The sequence below is a fragment of the Eulemur rufifrons genome, chromosome 7 (assembly GCF_041146395.1).
Source record: "Eulemur rufifrons isolate Redbay chromosome 7, OSU_ERuf_1, whole genome shotgun sequence".
In the NCBI taxonomy this organism is placed as follows: Eukaryota; Metazoa; Chordata; class Mammalia; order Primates; family Lemuridae; genus Eulemur; species Eulemur rufifrons.
In genome coordinates this window covers 282,717,663-282,741,593 of record NC_090989.1, presented here as the reverse complement: position 1 = coordinate 282,741,593, position 23,931 = coordinate 282,717,663, and the positions used below count along the sequence as shown (strand labels likewise).

Genomic DNA, 23,931 nt, shown 5'->3' with positions numbered 1-23,931 from the left:
TGGAGATTGACAGGGCCGCTGCGCCGAGAAAGGGGACAGGCCTGAGTAATGAACCAGTGGCTCTTCCTGCTGTCAGGGGTCCCAGAGAGATAATACTGCCGTGGTCAGACATCAGGCCTCCCAAAAAGAGCAATTAAAACTCATGTTTGGAATATAAAATGAGGGCTTTCAAAGCATGTCACTGTCACGCTTTCTGCAGGAAATACACGGGTTGTTCTTAACACTTAATGGGCAGAGCCATGGAATCGACCCTGAGCCTGGAGTCTGAAAAACTGCCTTGTAATTTGGGTTTATCTTGTCAGCTGTGGGCTCAAGAAGAGAGGCAGGTGAGCCTGCCCGAGGAGGAGGAGGAGTCGTCCCCAGGGAGGGTCACTAGGGCCACGATAAGACTAGTGTTGGCTAACCTAAAAAGTGAGACTCTTAACCAAAAACAATTAACCTAAGACCTGAATCTGAGGTCCTTGCAGCAGCAGCGCCTGCACGAACATGGTGTAGGAGTTGGGGCAAAGGTGAGTCCTTCAGGCTTCTCGTGGCGGGCGAGGGGCTAGGGGTGGGTGTAGTTGCCCATCCGCAGGGTGCCCTGGCGCACGGCGTGCTCTTCCCGGTGGGCTTTGAACGCCCTCTGGCGATCTGCCTCGGTGGGGAAGGTATCGAGATGCCGGCCCACCTGTGGACAGAGCGCAGAACAGGAGGGTGAGCCAGGTCTTCTGTGGCGCTCACCCCTTACCCGCCCCCATTTCAATCTTAGAGACGTAATAAAAATGGCGTTAAGAGGGCAGGAAGTAACGGTGAGTGCCGCGAGCTTCCTGGTGCTGCGTGGGGCGGGCTGCCTGGGGCCTGTCCTTCCTTCTGCCCAGCTCATGGCAGGGGACGATGTATGCAGAGCAGATATCACCCAGCAATGACCAGATCACCATGCAATGAGACCTGGTAGCCAGCGCCATCTTTCACACGCTGATTTTCCACCGTTTAAACACCCTAACAAGCCGCCTTCTCCTGGGGGAGTTGCCGGCCCTGTCTGTCACTGCCCGCCGGCCCAGTGGCAGCACTGTGGGGGGTCAAGGCGCCAGCCCTCAACAGTAACAGAACCAGAGCTCAAGAACACATCACCTCGCCCTTCCAGAAAACAAAAACAAAAAAAATTTGAGGGAGACAGATCCGAGGAGTGGGAGTCTCTTCAGTTAAGATTCGACGTGGTCAGTGTCTCAGCCTGCCTGCCTTCTCAAGAAATGGAGGTGTGTGAAGCTTCCCCTTATCTCCTGGTGACCACTGTGTCCGCTACATCATCTCCAACTCAGTACCTGAGAGCCACATCCTCCTAACCGGGCTTCTCTCCTTTAGGGGAACTGAAGGGAGGCACAGGGTGGAGGCATTTGGCTCACTGTCCGTCGCTGCATCTTTCCATCCATCCATCCATCCATCCACACCTTTACTGAGCCCAACCCTGTGTCAGGCACGGGGTGGTGGGGGGGGGAGACGGCAGTGAACTGGAGAACTTGGCTCTGCCCTTGGGGAGCTTCTCATCCCATTTCCTGACGATCGCCAGGTGGCCAGGGAGTGCGCGGTGAGAGCACAGGGGCAGAGCGGGGTGCAGGGAGTCTCCAAGGGCAAGCAGGGGTTTCCCCAGCAGGGTGCAGCGTGTACACTGGCCCTGGGGCTCCCTGGGGGTTCAGGAGGGGACAGGGTGGGCGAGGTGGAGGGCAGGGCGGGTTCCGTTTGCGTTTGCAGGAGCAGCCGAGGCTCTCGGTGGCTTCAGGATAGAGCAGGACCCGCCCCGGGAGAGCCACAGAGTTCTTGTTGGGATCCAGGCCAGGGCGGGCCACCTGGGAATGGTTAGCTGAGTCCACGGTGCTGCAGGCAGGCTTAGGGTGACAAAAGGTGAGAAATCAAGCTGGGGAAAGGATGAGATACTAAAGCAAGTCGAGGAAAGACAAGGAGAACTCGTGGGGAACAGTCTCTGCTCGGGGCCCAGTGGAGCTTCCTGGGTTGTGTTTGTCCTTTTACAGATGAGGAAGCTGAGGCCCAGAGTAGAGTTTAGTTCAGGGTTGGCCCCACAGGGGACGGGTGGCACAGACACTGTGCTTTAGGACCCCAACCTCTGAGCTCTAAGTTCTGGACTCTTTCTGGAACATTCCACCATGGCTCCCGCTCAGCTATGTGTGGGGTGCTCCCTGCACCTCACTCCTTGAAGTGAGAGGAGGCAGGGGCTGTGGAAGCTTGTTAGAAACCCGTAACAATCACATGTGATGAGCAGATTCAGTTATTCCAGCATGGCCACGTTCTTTACTCCCAGGGGATGTGGGCTCTGGGGACTCTGGGGACAGCCCTGGACTCTCTTCCTCTGGGAGGAAAACACCCCATGTTCTTACATAACAATCAGTGCAGGTCATTTCAGGAGGTTCACGGGCCCTTTGCGAGTCCCCCTGTGGACCCTCTGTGATATTACCCAGCCTCAGCCCCAGCCTCGGGGGTGGGACTTTTTGGGTCACCAGAATTGCCTTGGGGCTCCGGTCACCCAGGGAGGCCCCAGAGCCTAACCCCAAAGCCACTGAGCCCACCAGGGCAGACCCTTAACAGGCACTTCATGCCCACTGGACCCAGGGCTAAATGTGGGGGCTCTTCTCATTGTGATCAGTCACACCGTGGTCTTATTCTTGGCTCAATCTCCACGTTTCAGAAAAGTCCCCAAGCGGCCTCGCTAAAGTTGTAGAGAAGGAAGAAGACCCTGCACAATGAGCAGGTAGCAAAGAGCCAGTAAACAAAGGGCTTCCAGGGGCACTTTTACACCCCCAGGGCCTCTGGAGATGTTCAGGGAGCCTGGGGCACCAGGGTCCCAGCGCCCAGCCAGCCTGGGCCTCAGGTCTCCGTGGCCTTGAGTGACAGTCTAATTGGCAATAGTGCTATTTCTGGTGGCCAGTCACCAATGGTGTCTTTTTGTTTGTTTGTTTGTGTTTTAGAACACAGGCATTTTATTCATATGCATGTTTTTTACAATAGTAATAACAATACTCTAGACAGTTTTGCAAAATGCTTAACATTATGTGAAAATAACTTTCTATATCGTTACAATGTCACTGCCGTTATAATTTTCCTTTTTAAAAAAATATTTTTAACAGCCTTATTGAGAGAGAACTGATAAAGCCTGCACACATTTTAATGGATACAGTTTGATGAGTTTGGAAATACGCAAACACTCATGAAACCATCATCACCACAGTCAAGGTGATAAAAATATACATCACTTCAAAAGGTTCCTCTTGCCCTGTCAGTTTTTTTGTTTTTGTTTTTGGTAAGAACCTGTAACATGAGATCTACCCTCCTCGCAGATTGTTTAAGTGCGCGATACGGTATGTGCACTACCGTTAACTATAGGCACAGTGTTGTCCAGACGTCTCGAGAACTGACTCATTTTGCATAACTGAAACTTCACACTCAGCACAACCGCTCCCCACCTTCGCCTCCCTCAAGCCCCGGCCACCACCATTCTCGTCTCTGCCTCTCCGAGCTCCAGGCTCTTCACAGGGAAGGGCGGCTCTGCAGCCCACACCTCGGCCGTCTCCACACACCCCTCTTTGGCCATTGTGTTAATAGTAGGTTGAACCATGACCCCCCAAAATATATGTCCGTGTCCTAACCCTTAGACCTGCGAACACGACCTTACTTGGGAAAACGGTCTCTGCAGATGCAATTAAGGATCTTGAGAGGAGAGTATCCTGATTCATTCCCCTGGGCCCTGACTCCAGTCACAAGCACTTTATAAGGGATAGAAGACACAGGGGGCAGCCACATGAAGCCGGAGGCAGAGCCTGGAGTGATGCAGCCACACCCAAGGATCGCTGGGAGGCGGCAGAAGCTCGAAGAGGGGAGGATTGACCCTTCCCATGAGCCCTCGGAGGGAGCATGGCCCTGCCCACGCCTTCATTTCGGATTTCTGGCCTCCAGAATTGTGAAGGAATAAACTTATATTGCTTTAAGCCACCGAGTTTGTGGCAATGTGTTACGGCAGCCCAGGACACTAATGCAGCCCTCGAGCCATGCCCTGGACGGATCGGCGTGCAGGGCGGTGGGCAGTGCCCTGGGCAGCGCTGCCGTGGGAGGGTCCTGAGCTCACTCATCTCATCTCGCAAGGAGGAGGCGGGGGATGGAAGCCCTTGACCACCCATGGACAAAAGAGAAGCCTGATTAGAAATTTTCTTTTTTTGCAATCTCCATTTACGTAGAAACTTCACCAAGGCAGAAACATTCATTCACCCATCTACCTAAAAAAATACTGATTGAGCACCTACTATGTGCTAATGACTGCTGAGCACACATGCCTTGCACTTCAGAACTGCAAATTCCATTTCCCCGTTGGTTTTCTAAGGGGTGTGCTGGGCGTGCGAGGCTCTCTCCAGTGACTGGCCACACACCGCCGGCACCCACCATGGGCTGACACTGGGGAGACAGAAGGCCTGTCGCCTGCGGTCTCTGCCACTGAGGAATTCCCATTCCAAGTGGAATCTCATGGAGTTATCTCATCCAAGAGGGGCACTCAAGCAAGCGCCCAGCCTCTGTGAGGCAGGGTCTGCTCCTGGCCGGTTCCCAGAGGGACCCACAGCGCCTGGCATTTGAGAAGCATTTGATCAAGGTCAGCTGGGTGAGCAAACGAGTGAACGAGTGAACGAGTGAATGAATGATGAACAGTGGCCTCAGGTGGTCCCGCTCCTCGGCCAGGTGGGACTTGGACTGCCTTGGAAGGATGGAGATGGGGGGTGGGCCGAGGGGAAGTGTCGTCAGCAGAGGTGGGCGGGCAGTGCCTCCTGGGCCTGGCAAGGCGCAGCGTGTGGAGCTGAGCGCTGGTGGAGACGCTGGAGCACCTGGGCCTGCAGAGTCCTGAACGTGAACTCAGGCAAAAGCTTCCGCCCGGAGCGGGGGCCTTTAGAAAGAGAAGGGAGATTGGGCCTATTCTGCACCTGAATCCCAAACCAAAAAACAGAGAGGGGAGTTCCAGTCCTCGCCAAGCCCACGTAGCTGGGCACCTCTCTGCAAAACTTGCCCTGAAGGCCCAGAACTGGTGTGTTCAGCCCCTTCTCATCAATGGCAGCGGTGGAATAAGCACAGACTTGCTATTTGCCAGGTGTTCAGCATTGACTTCACATAAGCCTCGGAATGCCCCAGTGAGGTTGGCACCGTCACTGTCTCCATTTTACAGATGGGAACTTGGAGGTCCCAGAAGGTTAAGTCACTTGCCCAGGATTTCATGGACTGAACCCAGGGCTGCGGGACTTGAGGCCCCAAGCTCTTCGGACGAGCTCCATCGTCTGCCGATACATGCTGGTGAGTGAGGGAGAGGAAGTCAGCGTCTACAAGGTTGTCCCCGCCCCCGCATGCTCGCTCCCCCTCCTACAGGAGCAGCTCAGCCGCAGATGAGCCTCATTACAAGTCAGGCCTCAAGCCCCTGTGTGGTCACGACCTCGCAGACCCCCGGAGTCAAAGGCTGAAGAGCTATGGAGCAAGAAACTCCTTCTGAGATGCTTCTAAATTAAGCCATCTGTGGTCTGTCTCCGCCCGGAGCTAAGAAATTGTCACAGCTTTGGCAGGAGACAGCTTTGCTGAATGGAGCTCTGAGCCGCTCTAAGGTCAATGCAGGTAAATAAGAGGCGGGTGCCACAGCCTGCCAGCAGCCCTGGGAGCCGGGCGGGCGCGGCGGGGCACCCTGGTTGGCAAAGGTGTGGGTCCTGTTTGAATGTGGAGCACTGCAAAATCTAAATAGCATTGCACAAATAAGGACTGAGCACCACCGCTGTGCAATGCCCTGGAAATACACTGGCGAGGAACACAGGCCAGGCCCTTGCTCACACGGACCCAGCAGGATGTCAAGGGAGACAGTCACTCAATGCACCACACACGCAGCTGTTTAATGACAGGTAAACCAGAGCTATTTTATAAGGTTGTGGACTGGGGAAATCTAACTCCACCCGGGGGCTGGGAAGGTCTGTCCAGGGGAAAAGGAAGGGGAAGTGTCCTGGGCGCTGGAGATCTGCCAGCGCCCCGAGGTGGGAGGAACTGGGCGAGATCTAGGGAACGAGAGCAGATGCGGAGCTGGGGGGGGCTGGGGACGCAGGACCGCAGCAGGGCGCTGAGTGAGCAGCCGCCAGGTCTTAGGAGAGATTTGTACCCGATGCACCTGGGGAGTCAGGGTCTCCTCCTGGGCCACATCCTCTACCTGTCCCAACTGGATTGGAATAAAAGATTCCCAAAGAGTTAGGGTTGGAAGGGATCTTAGGGATCCCCGAATCCAACTCTCCCACACCGCAGATGGAAAATCCAAGGCCCAAGTGGGAAGCGACACTCCTAGGTCTCCCACGAGTCATTCACGCCTTTGCTCAGCTCTGCAACGCGCCCCCCGGTGGTCTCCCTTTGCCCTGCGCCCGGGGCCCCACACGCCGTGTCCTAGTTCCTCTGAAAGCATCTGCACTTTCCCAAAATGCTTTCAATGAACTAATCTTTCATTTGACTGATACCCTTAATCGTTCCTTTGACATTTCCCTAATTTTGCTCTTAACTTCTTTATTTCCTTTCCTGCTTTCTTTGAGTTTACTCTACTGTTCATTTTCGAGCATCTCGAGTTGTTGGCTTTGCTAATTACCTCTTCATCCTTCTTCTCTCCTAATATTTGCATTTATACAAGCTAGTATGAGCAACTGTTTCCCTCTGAACTCTTCCAGCTCATCTCACGAGTTTTGACTACATTTTTGCTCCATCTCTTTTAATCTAATTTCTGGTTGGATCTCTCCTTTGATCTCTAAGTAATTTATAAATATGCTTTTACATTTCCAGGAAATTTTATCAGTTAAGTTTGGTACTGATTTCTAATTCAATTTCTTTGGTGCCAAAGTAATCTGCACAAATCAGACTCTGGCATTTCTTGAGATCTCGCTTTGTACTCTTGCATGAAAAGTCTCTTCTACTTTCAACAGAAAATCCCCATAGGAGTGAACTGGCACCATCATAGAGAAGGTGTTCATGTGACCTGGGCTAGAGGATAAGATGTGGCCCTTGTCCTTTTATTTATGTGTTCATTACTTTTTATTTTATTTACTTATTTATTTTTGAGGCAGAGTCTTGCTCTGACACCCAGGCTGGAGTGCAGTGGCACAATCACTGTTCACTACAAGCTCAAACTCCTGGGCTCAAGTGATCCACCAGCCTCAGCCTCCCGAGCAGCGGGACTACCGGTGCGGGCCACCACGCCTGGCTAATTTTTCCTGTTTTTGGTAGAGACGGGGTCTTGCTCTTGCTCAGGCTGTATGTGTTCGTTATTTCACTCAGTGTACATTTATGGGCCGTCCACTGTGGTGCCAGACATGGTGCTGGGACCCAGACAATGAGAATTTAGAAAGCTCCTGCTGTCATGGGGCCAGGAGACTAGTAATAAAAATATAATGACACAACTAATTATTCAATTAGAGTAATGCTAAGTATTAAGAGAATACCAGGTTCCATAAGAATTTGTAACACAGAGACTCAAACTCTGTCTGACGGCCAGACAAGGCCTCCCTGAAGAAAGGACATATGAGCAGAAGCTGGAAGATAAGCGGAGCTGGGCAGGGGAAGTGGCGAGGGGTCCCACAACGACAGAATGGGCCACAAACAGGCAGTTCACAGCGGGGAAATCTGAATGGCCACCAAAGGGGAAAAGATGCTCAACCCAATGTGTAACCAGGGAATAGCACATTAAGCAAAATACCACTTCATGCCCATCTGATTGGTACTAACAGTAATAAGTCTGACACTACTGCAAGAGTGTTAGTTGGTACAGCCACTGAAACATCCACTGAGAGATGTGTGTAAGGAAGCCTAGGATAGTAACGTGATGACAAACGTGGAGATAACTGTGTGTCCGTCACCGGGCTCTGAACGGATGGAGGGCGGCAAACCCACACGGGGGACGCTCGACGTCAGCTGGAATGATCGCTCCGGGAGGCACTGTCCAACATGGCGGCCCCCAGCCACACGTGGCCATTTCCATTTCAATGAACTAAAACTAAATCAAATTAAAAATTCAGTCCCTCACACCACCCACATTCCAAGTGCTCAACAGACCCTCGTGGCCAGTGGCCACTGCAGTGAACGGGTGGCTGTAGAACCTTTCGTCAGAGAGTTCTGTAGGACAGGACTGCTCCGAATCGCTCTGAACCAACACGTATGGATCTCAAAACCCAATGTTTCGAGAGAAAAAAAGTTACAGAAAACTTACAGAATGGTACGTAAGCATGATTCCATTTATAAGAAAAGCTTAAAACATAGATGATTCCCTGGATTGTTCAAGCATGTGTGTGAGCCCAGGCTTCTGACCCAGCCCCACCGCACCGTAGCTGGGCCAGTGGATGCTGGTCGCCACTTTAGCCACACTCTGGTCCCCCAGCTGGACACCAAGCTTCCCGGGGACTGAGAAGGCAAAAGGGATGATTTGAGAAAAAATTACTAGATTAAAAACAAGAACAAAAAGAAATCTGCTGAAGAGCTAAGAAAAAAATGACAGTCATAGAGATTTTAGTTTAGTTTTTTTTTTAAATGACAATTGCTCAGGTGACTGGAAGGAGAAATTTCACGTAAAAGATTGAGAGGCTGTCTCCTCTAATGAGAGGCACTTGAAAATTATGGCTCAGTCCCAGGTCAGTAATTTCTGTCACGTTCGGGGCAGCCGGAGGTCAGGGGCCCTGGCGGGACACGAGACACCGTCGGTGCACAGGCCGGCCCGAAGCTCTGATGTAGCGGGTTGTAGTTTAAGTAATTAACAAGGGTAACAATCTCTCCTGAGACATCTGGTTCCCTAAATTGTTATTCTGCTGCTGGCTCTAATTCCTCTGTGGTCCAAAAATAGATGGAACAAGGACACAGGGCCTGACCCTCCCTGCTGACACACGCTGCGATTTCAAAGAACATCCAAACTCCAGCTCAGACAACAAACTTCCTGCCTCCCCACAAGGTCTACCGTGGGCTCTTAGCTGGCACTTGGCCCAACCTTGGCAAACCGCACCAGGTGAATGGGGAAGAGCGGCGACCTTCCAGGGTTTCGGAGGGGCCTCCTCACTGGAGAGGAACAGAGGCTCAGGAAGGTTAAGACACTGGCCCAAGGAGACCCAGCGGCTAAGCTCCTAAGTGACCAAGCCAGAACGGGAATCCAGGTTTGTGCTCCACTCCCTGTAGGGCCTGTGGGACTTGCTGGGGCAGAAGAAAAGGTAGGCAGCATTTGTGCCTTTGGAAACAGAAATCAATCTGCTATCTCCAGAAGCCAAACCAGTATCTCCAGACCATTCCCAAGGATTAGCTAAGGCCAGGCAGCAGCGGTTGAAATCAAAGTTGAACAGTGAAGCTGTTTGCTAGATGCTAGTAGAAAAATAACAGGGTCACACCAGTCTCAAGTTGGGGTGTGTGTCTGATCGTCCCAAAACTTCCAGGTCAGGGCGTCGCTGCTGCTTCAGCTTCTAAGTTCAAGAGGTTTCAGGGGAATGAGAGTCAGAGTGGATAATAGGGGGTGGGGGGGTGCATTGAGGACACACCAGACCCTCCCTCATCATCTGAGACTGTATCATCATGGCCAATTGTCACCCTGTTCCAGCCTCCAAAGACAGAATCCGGGCAGGGATCACTCATCTAACTCAAGTGGGCTAGTTCTTTTTCAAGTGGCTTGGCTTTTTTAAAAAACAACTTTATTGAGAAATAATTCATATACCATAAAATTCACCTGTTTAAAGTGTATAAATCAACGATTTTAGTGTGTCCATAGCATTGTACAACCACCGCCGCAATATAAGTTTAAAACATTTTCATCACCCCAAAAAGAAACCTCATACCCATTAGCAGTCAGCCCCTCCTCCTCCTCCCCCAGCCTGGCAACCACTAATCTGCTTCCTATTTGTGTGCATTTGCCTATTTCAGACGTTCCGTGTGATGGAACCATACGACGTATGGTCTTTTGTGTCTGGTTGTTTTCACTCAGCATAATGTTTTCCAGGCTCCTCCAGGTGGTAGCCTGTAACAACAGCACTTAATTCCTTTCCATGGATAAATAATATTCCACTGCATGGAGAGACCACCTTTTGTTGCCCATTCATCAGTTGATGGACGTTTATATTGTTTCTGATTTTTGACCAGTATGAATAATGCGGCTAGGAACATTCATGTACATGTTTTTGTGTGGATGTATGATTTATTTCTCTGGGGGCGATAATACCTAAGAGTAGAATTGCTGGGTCACATGGAAACTGTATGTTTAGCCTTTTGGGGAACTGCAGAGTGTTTTCCAAAGTGGCTGCCCCAATCTTTATTCCCACCAGCAATGTACAAGTGTCCAATTTGTCCAAATCCTCGCCGACACTTGTTATGGTCTGTCATTATTATTGTGGCCATCCTAGTGGGTACAAAGCCATATCTCATTGTGATTTTGATTTTCCTTTCCTTGATGGCTAATGATGTTGAACATCTTTTCATGTGTTTATTTGTATATCAGCTTTGGAGAAGTGTCTATTCATAGCCTTTGCCCATTTTTAAATTATTTATCTTTTTATTGCTGAGTTGTAAGAGTAATATATATATTCATAGATACAAGTCCCTTATCTGACACATGATTTGAAAATATTTTCTCCCGTTCTGTGGGTTGTCTTTTCACTTTCTTGAAAGTATCATTTGATTGGCCGGGCGCGGTGGCTCACGCCTGTAATCCTAGCACTCTGGGAGGCCGAGGCGGGTGGATTGCTCAAGGTCAGGAGTTCGAGACCAGCCTGAGCGAGACCCCGTCTCTACTAAAAATAGAAAGACATTATATGGACAACTAAAAATCTATATAGAAAAAATTAGCCGGGCATAGTGGCGCATGCCTGTAGTCCCAGCTACTCGGGAGGCTGAGGCAGTAGGATCGCTTAAGCCGAGGAGTCTGAGGTTGCTGTGAGCTAAGCTGACGCCACGGCACTCACTCTAGCCTGGGCAACAAAGTGAGACTCTGTCTCAACAAAAAAAAAAAAAAAAAAAGAAAGTATCATTTGAAGTATAAAACTTTTTAATTTTGATAAAGCCCAATTTATCTATTTTTCTGTAGTGGGCTATGTTTTATTTCCTTTTATATAAATGTCATTTTAATGTAGCATAAAAAGAAGAGGAATTTTAAGAATACTTAGCAAGTCACTTACGTGGCCCCTCCAAGGCAGGGATGGCTAGGAGGTGACATTTCATTTCACTTATCGGCTCCACTAGACTGATGCGGCTGACGGCTGCAATTCTGTTACAAACTATTCTAAGGCTGAATTTAGGCTCATGAAGAAAGTACACAATGGTTGATTGGCAAGGTCTGCCAGGGGCACAGGAGGGAGACGGTGCCATGAGTTTGCTCTAAGGGATCAAAATAGAGTCTCCCATGGTAACAATGATGCACACAGACCCCAGGGAGAGACATCCACACGTCCCTCTGCCCTCAACTCTCTCCTCTTCTTTACGCAACCGCGGGTCACCTGTGCCTGGGATGGCCAGCGGGTCGGTAGGAACAAGGGGAGAGCACGGAGATGGAAAGAAAAGAGATGGGGAGGCCCGCGGGGGCCGGCAAAGGTGCCGCGTGGACACCCTGGAGCTTGTTAGGTACAGAGCAGCCTCAATTTGGCACGGGCGCCAAACAAAATAAGGACTAACACGTGCTCCCAGCGTCACCTCGGGGAGGATAATGCATGTCACTTAAAAAAAAAAAAGTTCTGCTTTTTAAAACCATTATGTCCTTATAGAGGGGGCAGAGCAGGAAGAGGAAGCTTTTGGGAGGCGGCCTTAGCCGGGCCCTGTAAGGACAGAGTGGGTTCCTCCCGATGAAATCTTGAGGGTGGCCTTAAAACTGTCCTCTTGCCTGCGCGGTGGTCCGGAAGGCTCTGGGAGTTGACCAAACTCAGGGCACACGGGGCTCTCTCCTGCGCCCCCCCATGGCTCCAGCTCCATCGGGAGGCCTGGAAGCCGTCGAACCACCCATGGTCTTGGCCGCGCATCTTGGCCTCTCTTTGAAACCGCAGCCCAGGAGAATGTCACCCTGGAAGCTGTGGTGCGGAAGCCAGACACCAGAGGGGGAGAGGCCCCTTCCCGTTCCCGTCGCCACCTTGGAGCCGCGTCCGAGTCAGCACACACGTGTACACGCTTGCACACACGCGCACCCAGGATGCAAATGATAACCGCCGAGCCATCACTTGTGAAGCTTGACAGAAAATAATGAGAAACACTAAATCTTTTATAAGGTCAACACTCGCCTTAGCCGAGCAGCTGTCAAACAAGAAAAGAATTTAGCGCCGGAGCCACGAAACTTCCATCGGCTCATTAAACCCAACAGGGCCCGGGCCTGGCGTGGCGGAGGAGACGCGGGGCCTTCCGTTTTGTGTCAGTAATTTGCGGCAGAGCAGGCGAGAAGAAACAGCCAGCGCCAAAGGGGCCTGGGGGACGGCTGGGGAATCGTTAGCGCTCCAGGAGCGGCCGCGGCTCCTAATTGGAAGCATTGGGCATTATCAACGGAGGATTTGCCTCAGTTCCCTGACAGCTGGTGGGCCCAAAATGATCGCCCACTTGTCAGTGTAAAAGACCATTAAAAACAAACCATTTTGATTTAATTGGAGGCGGTGCACTGTGGGGCCAGGTGAGGAGGCTCGTCTCTCTCTCTCTCCCTCTGTGTGATGGGGCTCCGGGGGTGGGGTGGGAGAGCGTGTGTGTTTTCCAGACTTTTCGCCTTTCAAAAACTGTCTGAGAGAGGAGTGAATGGGAGACGAGCGAACTTCACAGCGGCGGTGAGGCCTGTTTTCAATGGGCTTGTCAACAAATGCCGTGACAAGCTGAGCCGCCAGGAAGGGGGGTTCCCCCTTCTCCTTTCAGAGCCCAGATGATGGGAGTCTGCTCGCTCTGTTCTTCTGGGAGGGGCCCCGCGGCGTCTGGCTGGAGGGGCTCCGCCTGCACAAGGGCTGTGGGCTCCTCCAGCGGGCGCCCGGCTCCAGCCGCCCCTCTCAGGGACATCAGGGGACAGGACGTCGGAGCAGACTCTGATACTCAGTGGAGAGCGGGGCTTTCTCTTTCATTTGCAGCTCGAGTGAGAACCAAGGAGTTAGGGAAGGGATTATGTTAATGGGACCCTTTGGAGGAGTCTTCAAGAATGGGACAGCCCCTAGTGGTTTGGGCTGGTGTCTCAGCAGCGTCCCTCCCACCCCCACCCCGCGCAGGCCACGGTGCTGATGGCGCCTGGGTGAGAATTTGGCGTTGCTTCAGTAAGAAGAAGCTACTCGTGTAGATGCTCCCACCAGGGCAGGTGCCTCCAAGCGCACGGAGCATCTATGTGCGTGTAGAACCCGTGTGTGAATCCGAGTGTAGACTCCCTGATGCCAGGGTCTGTATGTTTTGCATGTTGATTCTTAGTATCATGGGCGCCGTGGGTACGTGATAAATATTAATTGGCTCTTGCCAGATCTCAGGCCTGCGTACGTGTGTATTAATCTCACCCTCATCGCAAGAAGCAGTGATCTTATTTGCTGCTTACTGCTTCTTTGACAAGACAACACATCCAGGACACAGTGCTGGAGGGGCACGTTAGGGCGGGGGCGGGGGACACGCCAGCTGATCCCCTCATCAGCCTGCACTGTTCGTTTTGATGAAGGATCGGGCTGGGAGGAGACACCAGAGCCCCGGTGAATGTCAAATTCCAGAGCTCCAAATTTTGCTACGGAATGTAGATAATGGGGCTTCCTTAATTACTTTCTCTGGAAATTTACCTGACGATGCTTTCTCAGGTAGCGCAATGTGGTTATGCAGGCACATGGTTCCTCAGTTGACAGAGTCTTTGATTTTGTGATCAGTTGCAAATTAAGTCCTTTGCTGGCTGTCCACATGGTGCAGCACCTTACCGCTTATCCACACAGGCTGCGGAGCCACGCCGGTTCCCGCCCGGAAAGCCGGAACACACTCAGATGTCTGGTGTCCTCAGCCCACTGGGGTGGAGAGCACAGCCCGGCGGGGCTTAGTTGTCGTCCCCTTTTATCTTATTGGAATAATAAGCAGGAAGAATTTTTTCTGGTATCTTTTTAGAAGGACAGAACCTTTCTGTGGTTGACGAGGCTGAGCCTGTCAGGTCACAAGCAGGACCGTTAGAGTGAAGTGTCCTCAGCCAGCAAGGACGTTAACGCCATGTTCTGGGCATTGTTCTAGGGAAATGTCAGCAGGCAGGAGACCTCCAAAGGCCTCGGGGTCACTCTAGTGTAAGAGGCACCCAGTAGACACTCAACAAATCGTGAAGCCTTGGCTGGTGGCTGGATGAGCAAACAGAGGGACAGAGGGCTGAGGACGGGCAGGTGGACAGATGAAGGGGTTAGCAGCCTGGGCCAAGACGACAGAGCCCTTGCAAATGCACCTGAGATCCAAGCATCCTGAAGACCCTGTCCGTCTGCTTTGCTCAGCTTAAACTCTAAGTGGAAGAGGTGTTTTATTTTCTTCAACATTCGTTCCCTGTCTGCTTCCAAGTGATTTGAAGGTGTCCAGTGAACGGTACACGACGTGAAATGAGACGTTTAAGGGTTGCGCAAAGCAGAGACTGAAAAGTGTAGAGACTCCTGGGCTCCTACATGGAACAGATTCTAACTCTCGCTCAGTTCCTGCCACACGAGGCAAAAAGGAGCACGTTCCATCATGTCGGCGGTGCCTTTTCCTCAGCGGAAGGGACACCAGTGGCACTGCAGGGTTATCGCTCTCTAGCTGAGTGACCAGGGGCCTCAGCTGCTCACCTGCGAAGCAAGGGCCCCCTACCCATGCCACGGGGTCATCGCCAGGGCCCTGGCACGGTGCCTGGCACACGCGGTAGGTGTTCGGGGTGTGGGGCTCGTACTGTTGTTACTACTATTAGTGGCACACAAGTCTGGCTGCAACTTCCTCCTGAAATTGCCCTCCAGCAAGGGCTTTTTACACAGATTGTTACACTAAGCGATTCAAGTGGCACGATGGCATCTTCAACCACAGGTTTGTCTGAAAATATTTAGAAATACAGTTCAGACTGACAGGTGTCCCCTAACTGTGGACAAAGGGAGAGGCTGGCAGAGGTCCTGGCACCTGAGCCGTCTGCTGTCCCTGCAGCACAGGGCTCTGGCTTCTGGCCTTCAGAACTCTGGTCTCAGGCACAGTCAGGAGCCCGGGCATCTATGTGGAAACAGGATCTGACTTCGGGAACTTGCAGAGCTGTCCCATAGAAGGAAGAGCAGGGGCCTCCACGGGGCTCCAGAAGCAGGAGGTGGAAGGTAGGAGGGGCAGGTTCCCGCTGAACTTGAGAAAGAGCTTGCTGTGGATTGGGCGTGGCACCCTGATCTTGGACTTGCAGCCTCCAAATCTGAGAGAAACAAATGCCTGTTGTTTAAGCTGCTCGGTCTGTGGAGTGTTGTCAGAGCAGCCTGAGCAGACCGAGACGGAAGTTCCTAGTCATTAGGGCTGTTTAACAGATGGACGCGTCTCCAACAGGCACGTTTTCTTTTGGAGGCCCCAGCGTGCTTCCTATGAAGCTACGAAAGTGCACCCACCTGGCATCTAAATATATACTTTAAGCATGACTGTGGAAGAGTGGAGTTCACATTGACCCTGGGAGCTGCTTGCTAAAAATGTAGGTTTGGCGCCTACCCCAGACCCACTGGATCCGGATCCTGGGTGGAGGCCCAGAGTCTGCATTTAAACCATTCCGCAGAGGACCCCAGACACAGCCCAGCCTTACAACAACTCCCCTACAGGAGCAGACGCTCAGGCCTCGCCCGGCCCAGGGACCTGCTGCTCCGAGACCTTCCCCTAGCCAGGCCTGTGCCAGGCGCCTCACACACAGCAGCACTGGGCCCTCTCTGTCACCGTCCCCACTTCACAGATGCAGGCTGGGCCCCGGAGCCCACAGCCTCAGCCCTCCTGCTGGGCTCCATCTCGCCTGCCCGTCTCAGTCCAGCCAGCCTGAACCTAGCATCAGTGGCCTCTTTCCTCTTTAGCCTTGGGGCCAAACTACAATTTAAAAGATGCTCCAGGTTTTACCAAGGTCTACAGGCTTTCAGGGCAGTGGGAAGTTTAGTTTACTGCGAGGACTTAAATCAGCCAGAGCAGAGCTGGCCACGACCCTCTGGACACCCATAAAAGCCTCATTCCTGACCGCCCTTTGCTTTCCTTCCCAGGTCCTGCATTTGGGCACCCTGGCCCCAGTTGCAGGTCCTTAGTATTTATCGGCAATTCCAGTGCCTGAGGCCTGGAGGCAGCCAGCGGGGGCCAGGTCCCCGCTCGGCCACTTGCTGGCTATTAACCTCAGGCACGTGACTTTAACCTTCCAGCTTAGCCTCCTCGCCTCTGAGACGGGGATACTCAACTCTACCACGTGGGGTCATCGAGGGTAGTGACACGAGATGGGATGATTCCCAAAAGCACCCAGGCTGGCATCTAGGAAGGACTCAAGGTGTGTGGGCTGTGGAAGTCATCACTGCTGCCACCTGGGAGCTCCACCTTAGAATAACTTCTTCCCTCTACTCTTCCAGCCTTTGGTCAAACTGCCCACAGTTTTTTTTCTTTTGCACCACTCTAAGGCATCGTTTCCCAGGACTTCTTCGAGGAGAGGAAGGGGAGAGGCCAGAAGAACCTCCCTGTTCTCGCACGACCTCCCAGCATGTTCTCGGATTCCAGTGCACGTGTCCCAGGGGGAGCAGCGAGGTTGCCTGTGTCGCTCACGTCGTCTCGATGTGTTTCATTCGAATGGACCCTGAGTTTACCGAGGAAATCGTCTAATGTTGTTCATCTGCCAGGGCCTGCAGCTTTCCGTCCCATCACACCGTCCGCCTTGGTGCCGGTGACAGGGTGACAGTGGGGACACTCAGAAACCAGGGGGCCAGAGGGATTCGAGGAGACGTTGAAGAAATCATTCCAGGGGTGGAAGATGTGGCCCAAACCCCTCCCTGAGCCAGCGGGATTCTCCTTAGCTCATCAAGGATTCATTCTCTTGGGGATGAGCTGGAAGCAGAAAGAAGAAACTGGGGGCCCCCAAAGATCCATCAACTCCCCAAATTCCACGAGATGCTTGCTGTCTCTAGAGATTCGAAATCTATAACCAATGCCCAAACCAGCTATCTTACTCTGTTTTCTGGTTGGTGTTCAATACAAAAATTGAAATATTTTCATACCCAGTGTGGGAGAAGAGCCTTCCGAATTAGACTGAAAATCCCCTGGAACTGGAGGGATTCAGGGGGTCCTGCGAGAAGGGCCACACTTGGCCCTCCCTTCGCTGTTGGCCTCTGCAGACCCACCTTAGGATGCCCCAGACTTCTCGTGCTGCTCTGGGAACTTGCCGCTACCCGCCCCCCCAGACCCACGTCTCCTTTCCCCTTGTTCCTGGCTCTGGCTATTTGTGACTTGCCAGTATTTGAGCAGCAATGTCACCTCGTGAGCAGGTGCCTAAAAATTCTGTACCTCCAAGGTGCCAGATTATGTAAAACCAATGAAGCTGCTGCTCTTATCCGTTCGGCGAGTCAGCTCTTCTGCATACTGATCGATTTATAACGGGGGTATCCGTATTTAGGGAAGGAATGTCAACTGCATCGGGGCCTCTGAATCATTCTTCCTGTTGCCCTGTTTCCGCGTGTGACAGATTCCATTCCTGCACTCGGTGCCCTCCACGGGGACATAGGACGATTCTTATTCTGATGCAAGAGAGCAACAGGATTCTTAAAATACATCCCTGTGCAGAGACCCTTGGGCGGGGCAGCAGATCTGGCATTGTCCTTCTAGGGTCTGGAAAATGTGACTTTGGGGTCGGACACACCTTCATTTCAGCCGGGCAAGCCTTTTGCAGAGGCAGAGGCAACGGGGTGGCCGGGCGAGGGGCCTGCTCCGGGGGTTTAACAGAGAGTTCACTTTGCAGCCAGCTATGATTTGTACGAGAGCTTAAAGGTGGCAGAGAAAACCCTTTTCTTAGATTCAGCAGCTTTTGCTAATCAGCTGCGTCTCTGGGTGTCACTGCTTGGCTGACTGCTGATATATTTTTTCCCTCCGTCTCCTGTTCTATTAGGGAGCTGGGGGCCCAGGAGACCCGAGGCAGGGTTAGTCTTCCACAAAGAGAGGAGTCTGATCCCGGCGTCCGGAGCACAAGAGCTTGTAAATCAAACGGTTAGCTTAATAGCTTGGGCCATTATTCTAAAGCAGTGGGGCTGAAAACAAAAGCCAAATGAAAATGTAGACGATTTGCTCATACTTAGTGACTGAATGACTATGTAATGTTGGTGGGCACCGGGGCTGTGGAGAAGAGACGGGATGTCTCCTGTCGGGGCGGGGACCCCGAGGTGTTAGGGCAAACCCCCCTCTAAAACGGATGTTGGAGAGCGAGACTCTGTCTCCAAAAAATAAATAAATAAATGAAATGACATGGATGTTGGGTCTCCAATAACAACACGGACTTGGCCGTACAGACCCAGACTCCGGCAGGCGTGAAACTGAGTGGAGCAACCAGGCCGGGCCGGCAGCGAGCGAGCGTCTCGTGAGGCCTCGGGAAGAATGGGCTCGGGCTCGACGGGGGTGAACACTGGGAAGAACAGCTGGGGAAGAAGCGGAATCTCTACCCTTCGGAAACGTTCTTTAAAATAGCCTTGCTGGCTTTGCAAAAGGTGCAGGCACTCATTGCAAAAGTTCCAGCAACGCAGAGAAGAGCACCAGAGAGAGTAAAACTCAGACTCGACCTCAACCCCCAAAGAGCGCTACTGTTACTGCCCGGCCCTCCCTCTGGTGTCTGCGTGTCCATCCTGCAGACCCACCCGGGGGGTCACGCGTACAGATCTTTTGCCCAATAACGTGTTATTGCAGTGTCAGTGAGCGAGATGGAAGCCGTGGTTTTCCGCGGCTGTACGATATCTCGCTGTCTAACTCCGTAAGCACTGGGGAGCATTTGCCCCTAGGTCTTTGGGCAGAAAGAGGAGCCATCGGCTTCTCAGGGCTCACGCTCAGGCGGCTGTAGACCGGGTGGCTCTGACAGCGTCACTCCCGAGAGCAAAGGGGCTGCTGTTAATACCCGAGTCCCCCAGGGGAGGGCGGCCTGGGTGGCTGGGGGTCTGGACCCGCCCGGGAGGAGCCCTGAGGTTTCCACAGAAGGCACGTGAGGGGCCAGTCCACAAGGACTGAGTGTAACGGGGTCTCCTTGGGGAATCGTCCCAGCCCCTGAACTCGGGGCTGCCAGCTAAGGCTGGTGTCTCCTCACCATTCAGGCTGTGAACACTGGACACGGCGGGTGGGGCTTCTTCAGACCGCCCCGTCTGGCGTCCACCTGCGTAGTCCCTGCCCCTCTCACTCCGTGCCAGTGGCCGGCAGCCCCACGGCGCCGTAAAACCTTAGTCTGGCTCGTTCACCACAGCACTGGTGCCGAGAACAAGGGGCTGGCACGACGGGGCTCGAGGGAAAGATTCATGAATGAGTGAACGAGTGAATGGACGACCACCACGGCCACCTTCTCGGCAGCTGCCATTTGTGGGTGGCCAACGTGGGCCAGGCACGTTGCTAAATGCTGTACACTCTCGACAAGTCCTCCCAGCAGCCCTTCCAGGAGAGCACCGTTAGCCGTGTTATGGAAGAGGAAGTGGGTCTTAGGTAGGGCCACCTGACAGGTAGGGGGTGGCAGGGTCACCACTCGACCCGTCTGGCTGACCCTGGAGTCATGGGCACACACAGACATACCCCGCAGCTTCCCTCCTCCCTTCCCGCCGGCCGAGCTCTCTGCCCTGCAGACCCCAGCTCACCTTGCCAAAGGGCGGGAGAGAGTCGCCCTGCCCCGGGCACCGAGAGCGTGGGCCCGAGCCCAGGGAGGGGAAACGAGTCCACGTCCCATGGCCACGTGGAGCTTGAGGAATGGTCTGAGCTGCTCCCCCTGCCAGGTCACCCTGGGTTTGGGGTCCACACCTCCAAGAGCCACCATCCCTCCCACATGGCTCCTTGGCCAGTGCACTCAGAATCACAGAATCCTGGATGAGAAGGGACCCTCGAGAACTAGTCCTAACCCTTCATTTTCAGATGAGGAAACTAAGGCCTGGAGAGCCCCATCCTGGACACTGGCCACCCGTGGCAGTTGCTGGTGGCACAGACTGGACAGGGGCGCAGGCACCGCCCAGTGGCCCTGCCTTCTGGGGGACGTGTCCTCTCCCTTCCTTGGTCCCTCTCCGCCCTCGACTCCTTAAGTGGTCCGTGCAGGCCGGGGTGGGGGTCTCGGCGGCCCCTCTGGCAGGGGCAGCCCCCTCGTGGCTGGCTGAGTGGTGCAGAAAGCCGCGCCCTGCCTGCTGCTTTCCCGTGTGAAAGGTGTTTAATTATTTCTGACAGAGTTCAGCGGCGACATCTGTTCATGAGCGGGGAGAGTCCATTTAGGTTATCCATCACCGTGACAGGTTCAACTTTTTTGGAAGCGCTTTTCCTTTCATAACGGGGCCGGGGTGGGGGCGGCGGATCAGTGGCACACGAGGCCCAGACAAAGACCCTCTCGGGGCTTCACACGTGACAGACCTGTGGGCAGCCGCCAGGCCTCTGAGCCCACTCCCACTTGGCAGCTTCGAGGGGTGGTGGGTCTTGGGTGTGCGGGTCCGGAAGGGGGTTTCGCGGGGTCTGCGAAAGGCTTGCAAATTTCTGTCATTCTGGGCTCTACTGGTCGTCTATTCTCTGGTCCACTCATTCGGCCATTCCACACACGTTGACTAACCCCCCACTCTGTGCCAGGCACCCTGCTGGGCTCTGGGGACATGGTCCTTGTGGGCTCACACTTTCTGGGCAAGGTGAAAAATTGCCCGGTTAATTAATTAATTGCAAAGTTGACAAGTGCCTCGATGGGGAAGAAAGGAGCCCTTTGGTGGTGAGAAGGGGGCTGGAGGTGGGGCCTGGAGGGGAGGGAGGGCAGCACGTCCTGGGGCTGGAATGGATCCGGGATCCACTTCTGACCCCTCTGAGCCTCAGTTTCCACATCAGCACAATGGGGCCACGATCGCTGAGATAATGCTTGTTCAGTGCCTGGCACACAGTAAGGGCTCAGTAAATAGCTTTTGTTGGCGTTACTTCCTGGTGGAGCAGGGAGGGCCTGAGTGTGACATCCACAACGGCAGCACTCTGGGTCTGAGGGTCCCTGCTGGGTTGTACAGGGCAGCGCCTGGGGAGGATCCTGCTCTGGGAGTCCTTGGCCTCAGGTCCCTGGCCATAGGACGGGGGTGACGGCCTGCAGCTTTAGCTGCCAGGATCCTGTGAACATCCTTGGGAAAGATGACAAACACCCAGTTAATACCGGACTTGCATTTTTACTGTCTTCCTTGTCATTTCTGTGGCACGACGGGGAGTGCATCCCAGCCTGGCCCTGCCATCCGGCACCCCCGTGTTCCCGGCCTCGCCACCTGCCGGCGAGGAAGGCGCTAACCCTGCCTCTCAGCCCTGCAGCGGGGTCGGGTGCTCGCTCTGAGGACGAAATGCAGTTACACGCACAAACGACTTCGCACGGTGCCTGGCGCGAACGAGAGGTTATTATTACCGGTTTGCTGCTGTTCGTGACAGTGTTTTAGAACAATCTATGGGCTGGAAGGGACTCGTGCTCAACTGAGTCAGATCCCTGTTTTGAAAATAGAAGCACATTAGTTTATTTCTGCGTTTGGGTTCCCGCGCTGGGCCAGGCGCTGTGGGGACATGGCAGGAGCCCCCAGCACAGGAGTGTCAGCGCTGCCCGGCGGGAGACCACCTGAGCCTCCTGTGTCCACAGCCGCGGACTCCAAACAGAGACGAGGGGGCTGGCAGGGGCCGTGGGGGCAGCTTGTGCGCATGGAGCACTGGGTGTCCGTGATGGCAGGGGCTGTCACAGAAGAGCAAGGGAGGAAAGGCAACCGCAGGGCCAGGACGGAGGCCGTGGACGGAGTGCGCTGCGTGTGCAAGGGAGGAGCAGAGAGGAGGGCTGTGGTTTGAAAGGGCAGGAAACGGAGAGAGACGGAGAAGCCAGAGATGCGTCTCGCTGTCAGGGTGGCCCGGGTGGTGAGAGGGGCTCCAAGGCCGACTCCCACCAGCCCTTGAACGGCGCTCGGCCCTGTTCTTTCCTTGACATTTGCTGCGTGCGCGGTGGCAGCAGGCTGACGGGCGGCAGGGCGCATGGTCACTGACATATGCTGCTGGAGGCCACTTGGGCCGGAGCTGAGAGGCTGTGTCGGGGGAGCAAAGCAGGTTTCTCCAGCGAAGCTCGGCAGCTTGTTCAAGTGCATTAGGCTCAGGAAGGCACCGGCCCCTTCATTGTCTAAATTGCAGTTTAACTCAACACAGCAGCCAGGCCGGGCCGGCCAGGAACGTTGCTTTGTGCAGTTGTCTTCCCAGGGCCAGGTGAGTCCCTTGCGGGCCTCCTAGAAAGGCTCCCTCTGCCCAAGCCGGGCATACACGGCTCCCCGCCCATCCTTAGCCCACTCTTCCCCAATCTCCCGGTTCCCTTTCTCTGCACCATGCCCTGGGCTCTGACATTGTTCCAGCCCTGCTGAAAGCTGCTGCAGATGAATCCCTACCCGGGCGCCGCAGGGCGTCGTGGCTGCGTGAGCACCAGCTCAGTGCTGAAGCTGCAACACGGCAGCTCCCTGGGTCCTTACCCAGGTCAGTCTGGGTGCACATCATGAGCTTTTGCTAGTCCCCAGGGGACATTTGCTCCCCCCACCACCAGGGACACCTCCCTGTGGGCATGTGGCTGTCTTGCATCCCAGTGTGGTGCAGGACGTGGCGCATTGACGACCCCGTCACAGGAGGGTTTGGCCAGACAGCCTCTGCCCCAGGGGGACAGCCACCCAGGCTCTGCCGGCAGACGTCTGGGCTCGGCCCAGGACTCTGGCACTTGGCAGCGTTCAGCAAGTCCCTGTCAGTACCACGGCCCGACAGCTCCCCACCTTCCGTGAATGTGAAGAGTCACTGAGGAGACTCAGGGAGGGCTCGCCCCTGGCCCTGGGGACGTGCTCTAACAGTGTCAGTCATTGCGACTGCTATGGTTGTGCTTTTGTTGTGCTAAGGGAAGGTAAGAAGCCCACAAAACTCCTAGACAGCAGGCAAAGGCCGGGCAGGGTGAGCAGTGCCGGCACCGGTGCAGGAGGGGCGGGCGCAGGCGGCACTGACCTTCTGGAAGTGGGGCATGTGCCAGAGGGCGTCCAGCTTCACGGGCGGCTTGTACTTGCGCAGCTGGCTGCTCCGAGTCTCGTACAGCTTGCCCAGGATCACCTGCAGGCCAGGGAAGTGCAAGGCGGAGACGGTCACCCGGCTATATGGACCGGATTTCCCGGTGTGAGACTCGTGGGTCACTTTCCTTCTGGCCCCAGCCCTCTCGGAGGCTATTTCCCGGCCCCTGATGCCCTGGTCTTGCCCCTGGCCACAGCTCAGTGGACTAGGGGCCGGGATTGCAGGCTGCCCTGAGTGTCCCAGTTCCTGGTCTGGCTCTAGAACACGTGGGGTTCTGGCGTGCGGCCACTTTGAAGTCAGGAACAGTGTCCTAGTCATCCTTGAAATTTCGCTCTGTGGCTCACACAGCCCCGGTGGTTCGCAGGGACTCGGTGGTGTTTGAACAAAGAAACGTGTGATTTGAGGGGTTACTGTCTCTTGGAGCAGGTCCTCACCATACCTGCTCTCAGAGGAGGAAGAAGGGCTCCTTTCGGGGAGGGATTCGGGGCAAGGTTCAGAGCCCATGCGGTCTCTGCAGGTGGGACTTTGGAGGCACAGAGGAAGCCCTTCTGGTCCTGAGCTGCATGCTTGTGCCCACTAATGGTGCCAGTCGGTTCATACAAGTGTCCTGTAGCTCGTGGGGTTGGTTGTGGACTCAGTTGTGTCCCCCCCAAATCATGTGTTGAAGCCCTAACCACCAGTGTGACCATATTTGGAGAGAAGGCCTATAGGGACGTAATCAAGCTTAAATGAGGTCATAAGGGA

The 23,931-nt window shown here is 54.1% G+C and overlaps 1 protein-coding gene across 1 annotated transcript in view; it reads right to left on the bottom strand.

Moving 5' to 3' along the window:
• Nucleotides 1-544: 544 nt before the first annotated feature.
• The window catches only part of CFAP77 (cilia and flagella associated protein 77), a 116,089-nt gene continuing 92,702 nt past the window's right edge, over nt 545-23,931 (bottom strand). The window contains exons 5-6 of the mRNA XM_069474774.1: nt 23,128-23,229; nt 545-667 (exon numbers count right to left, since the gene is read on the bottom strand). Of these exons, the coding sequence (XP_069330875.1) occupies nt 545-667; nt 23,128-23,229 (225 nt within the window). The remainder of the gene's footprint in view (nt 668-23,127; nt 23,230-23,931) is intronic.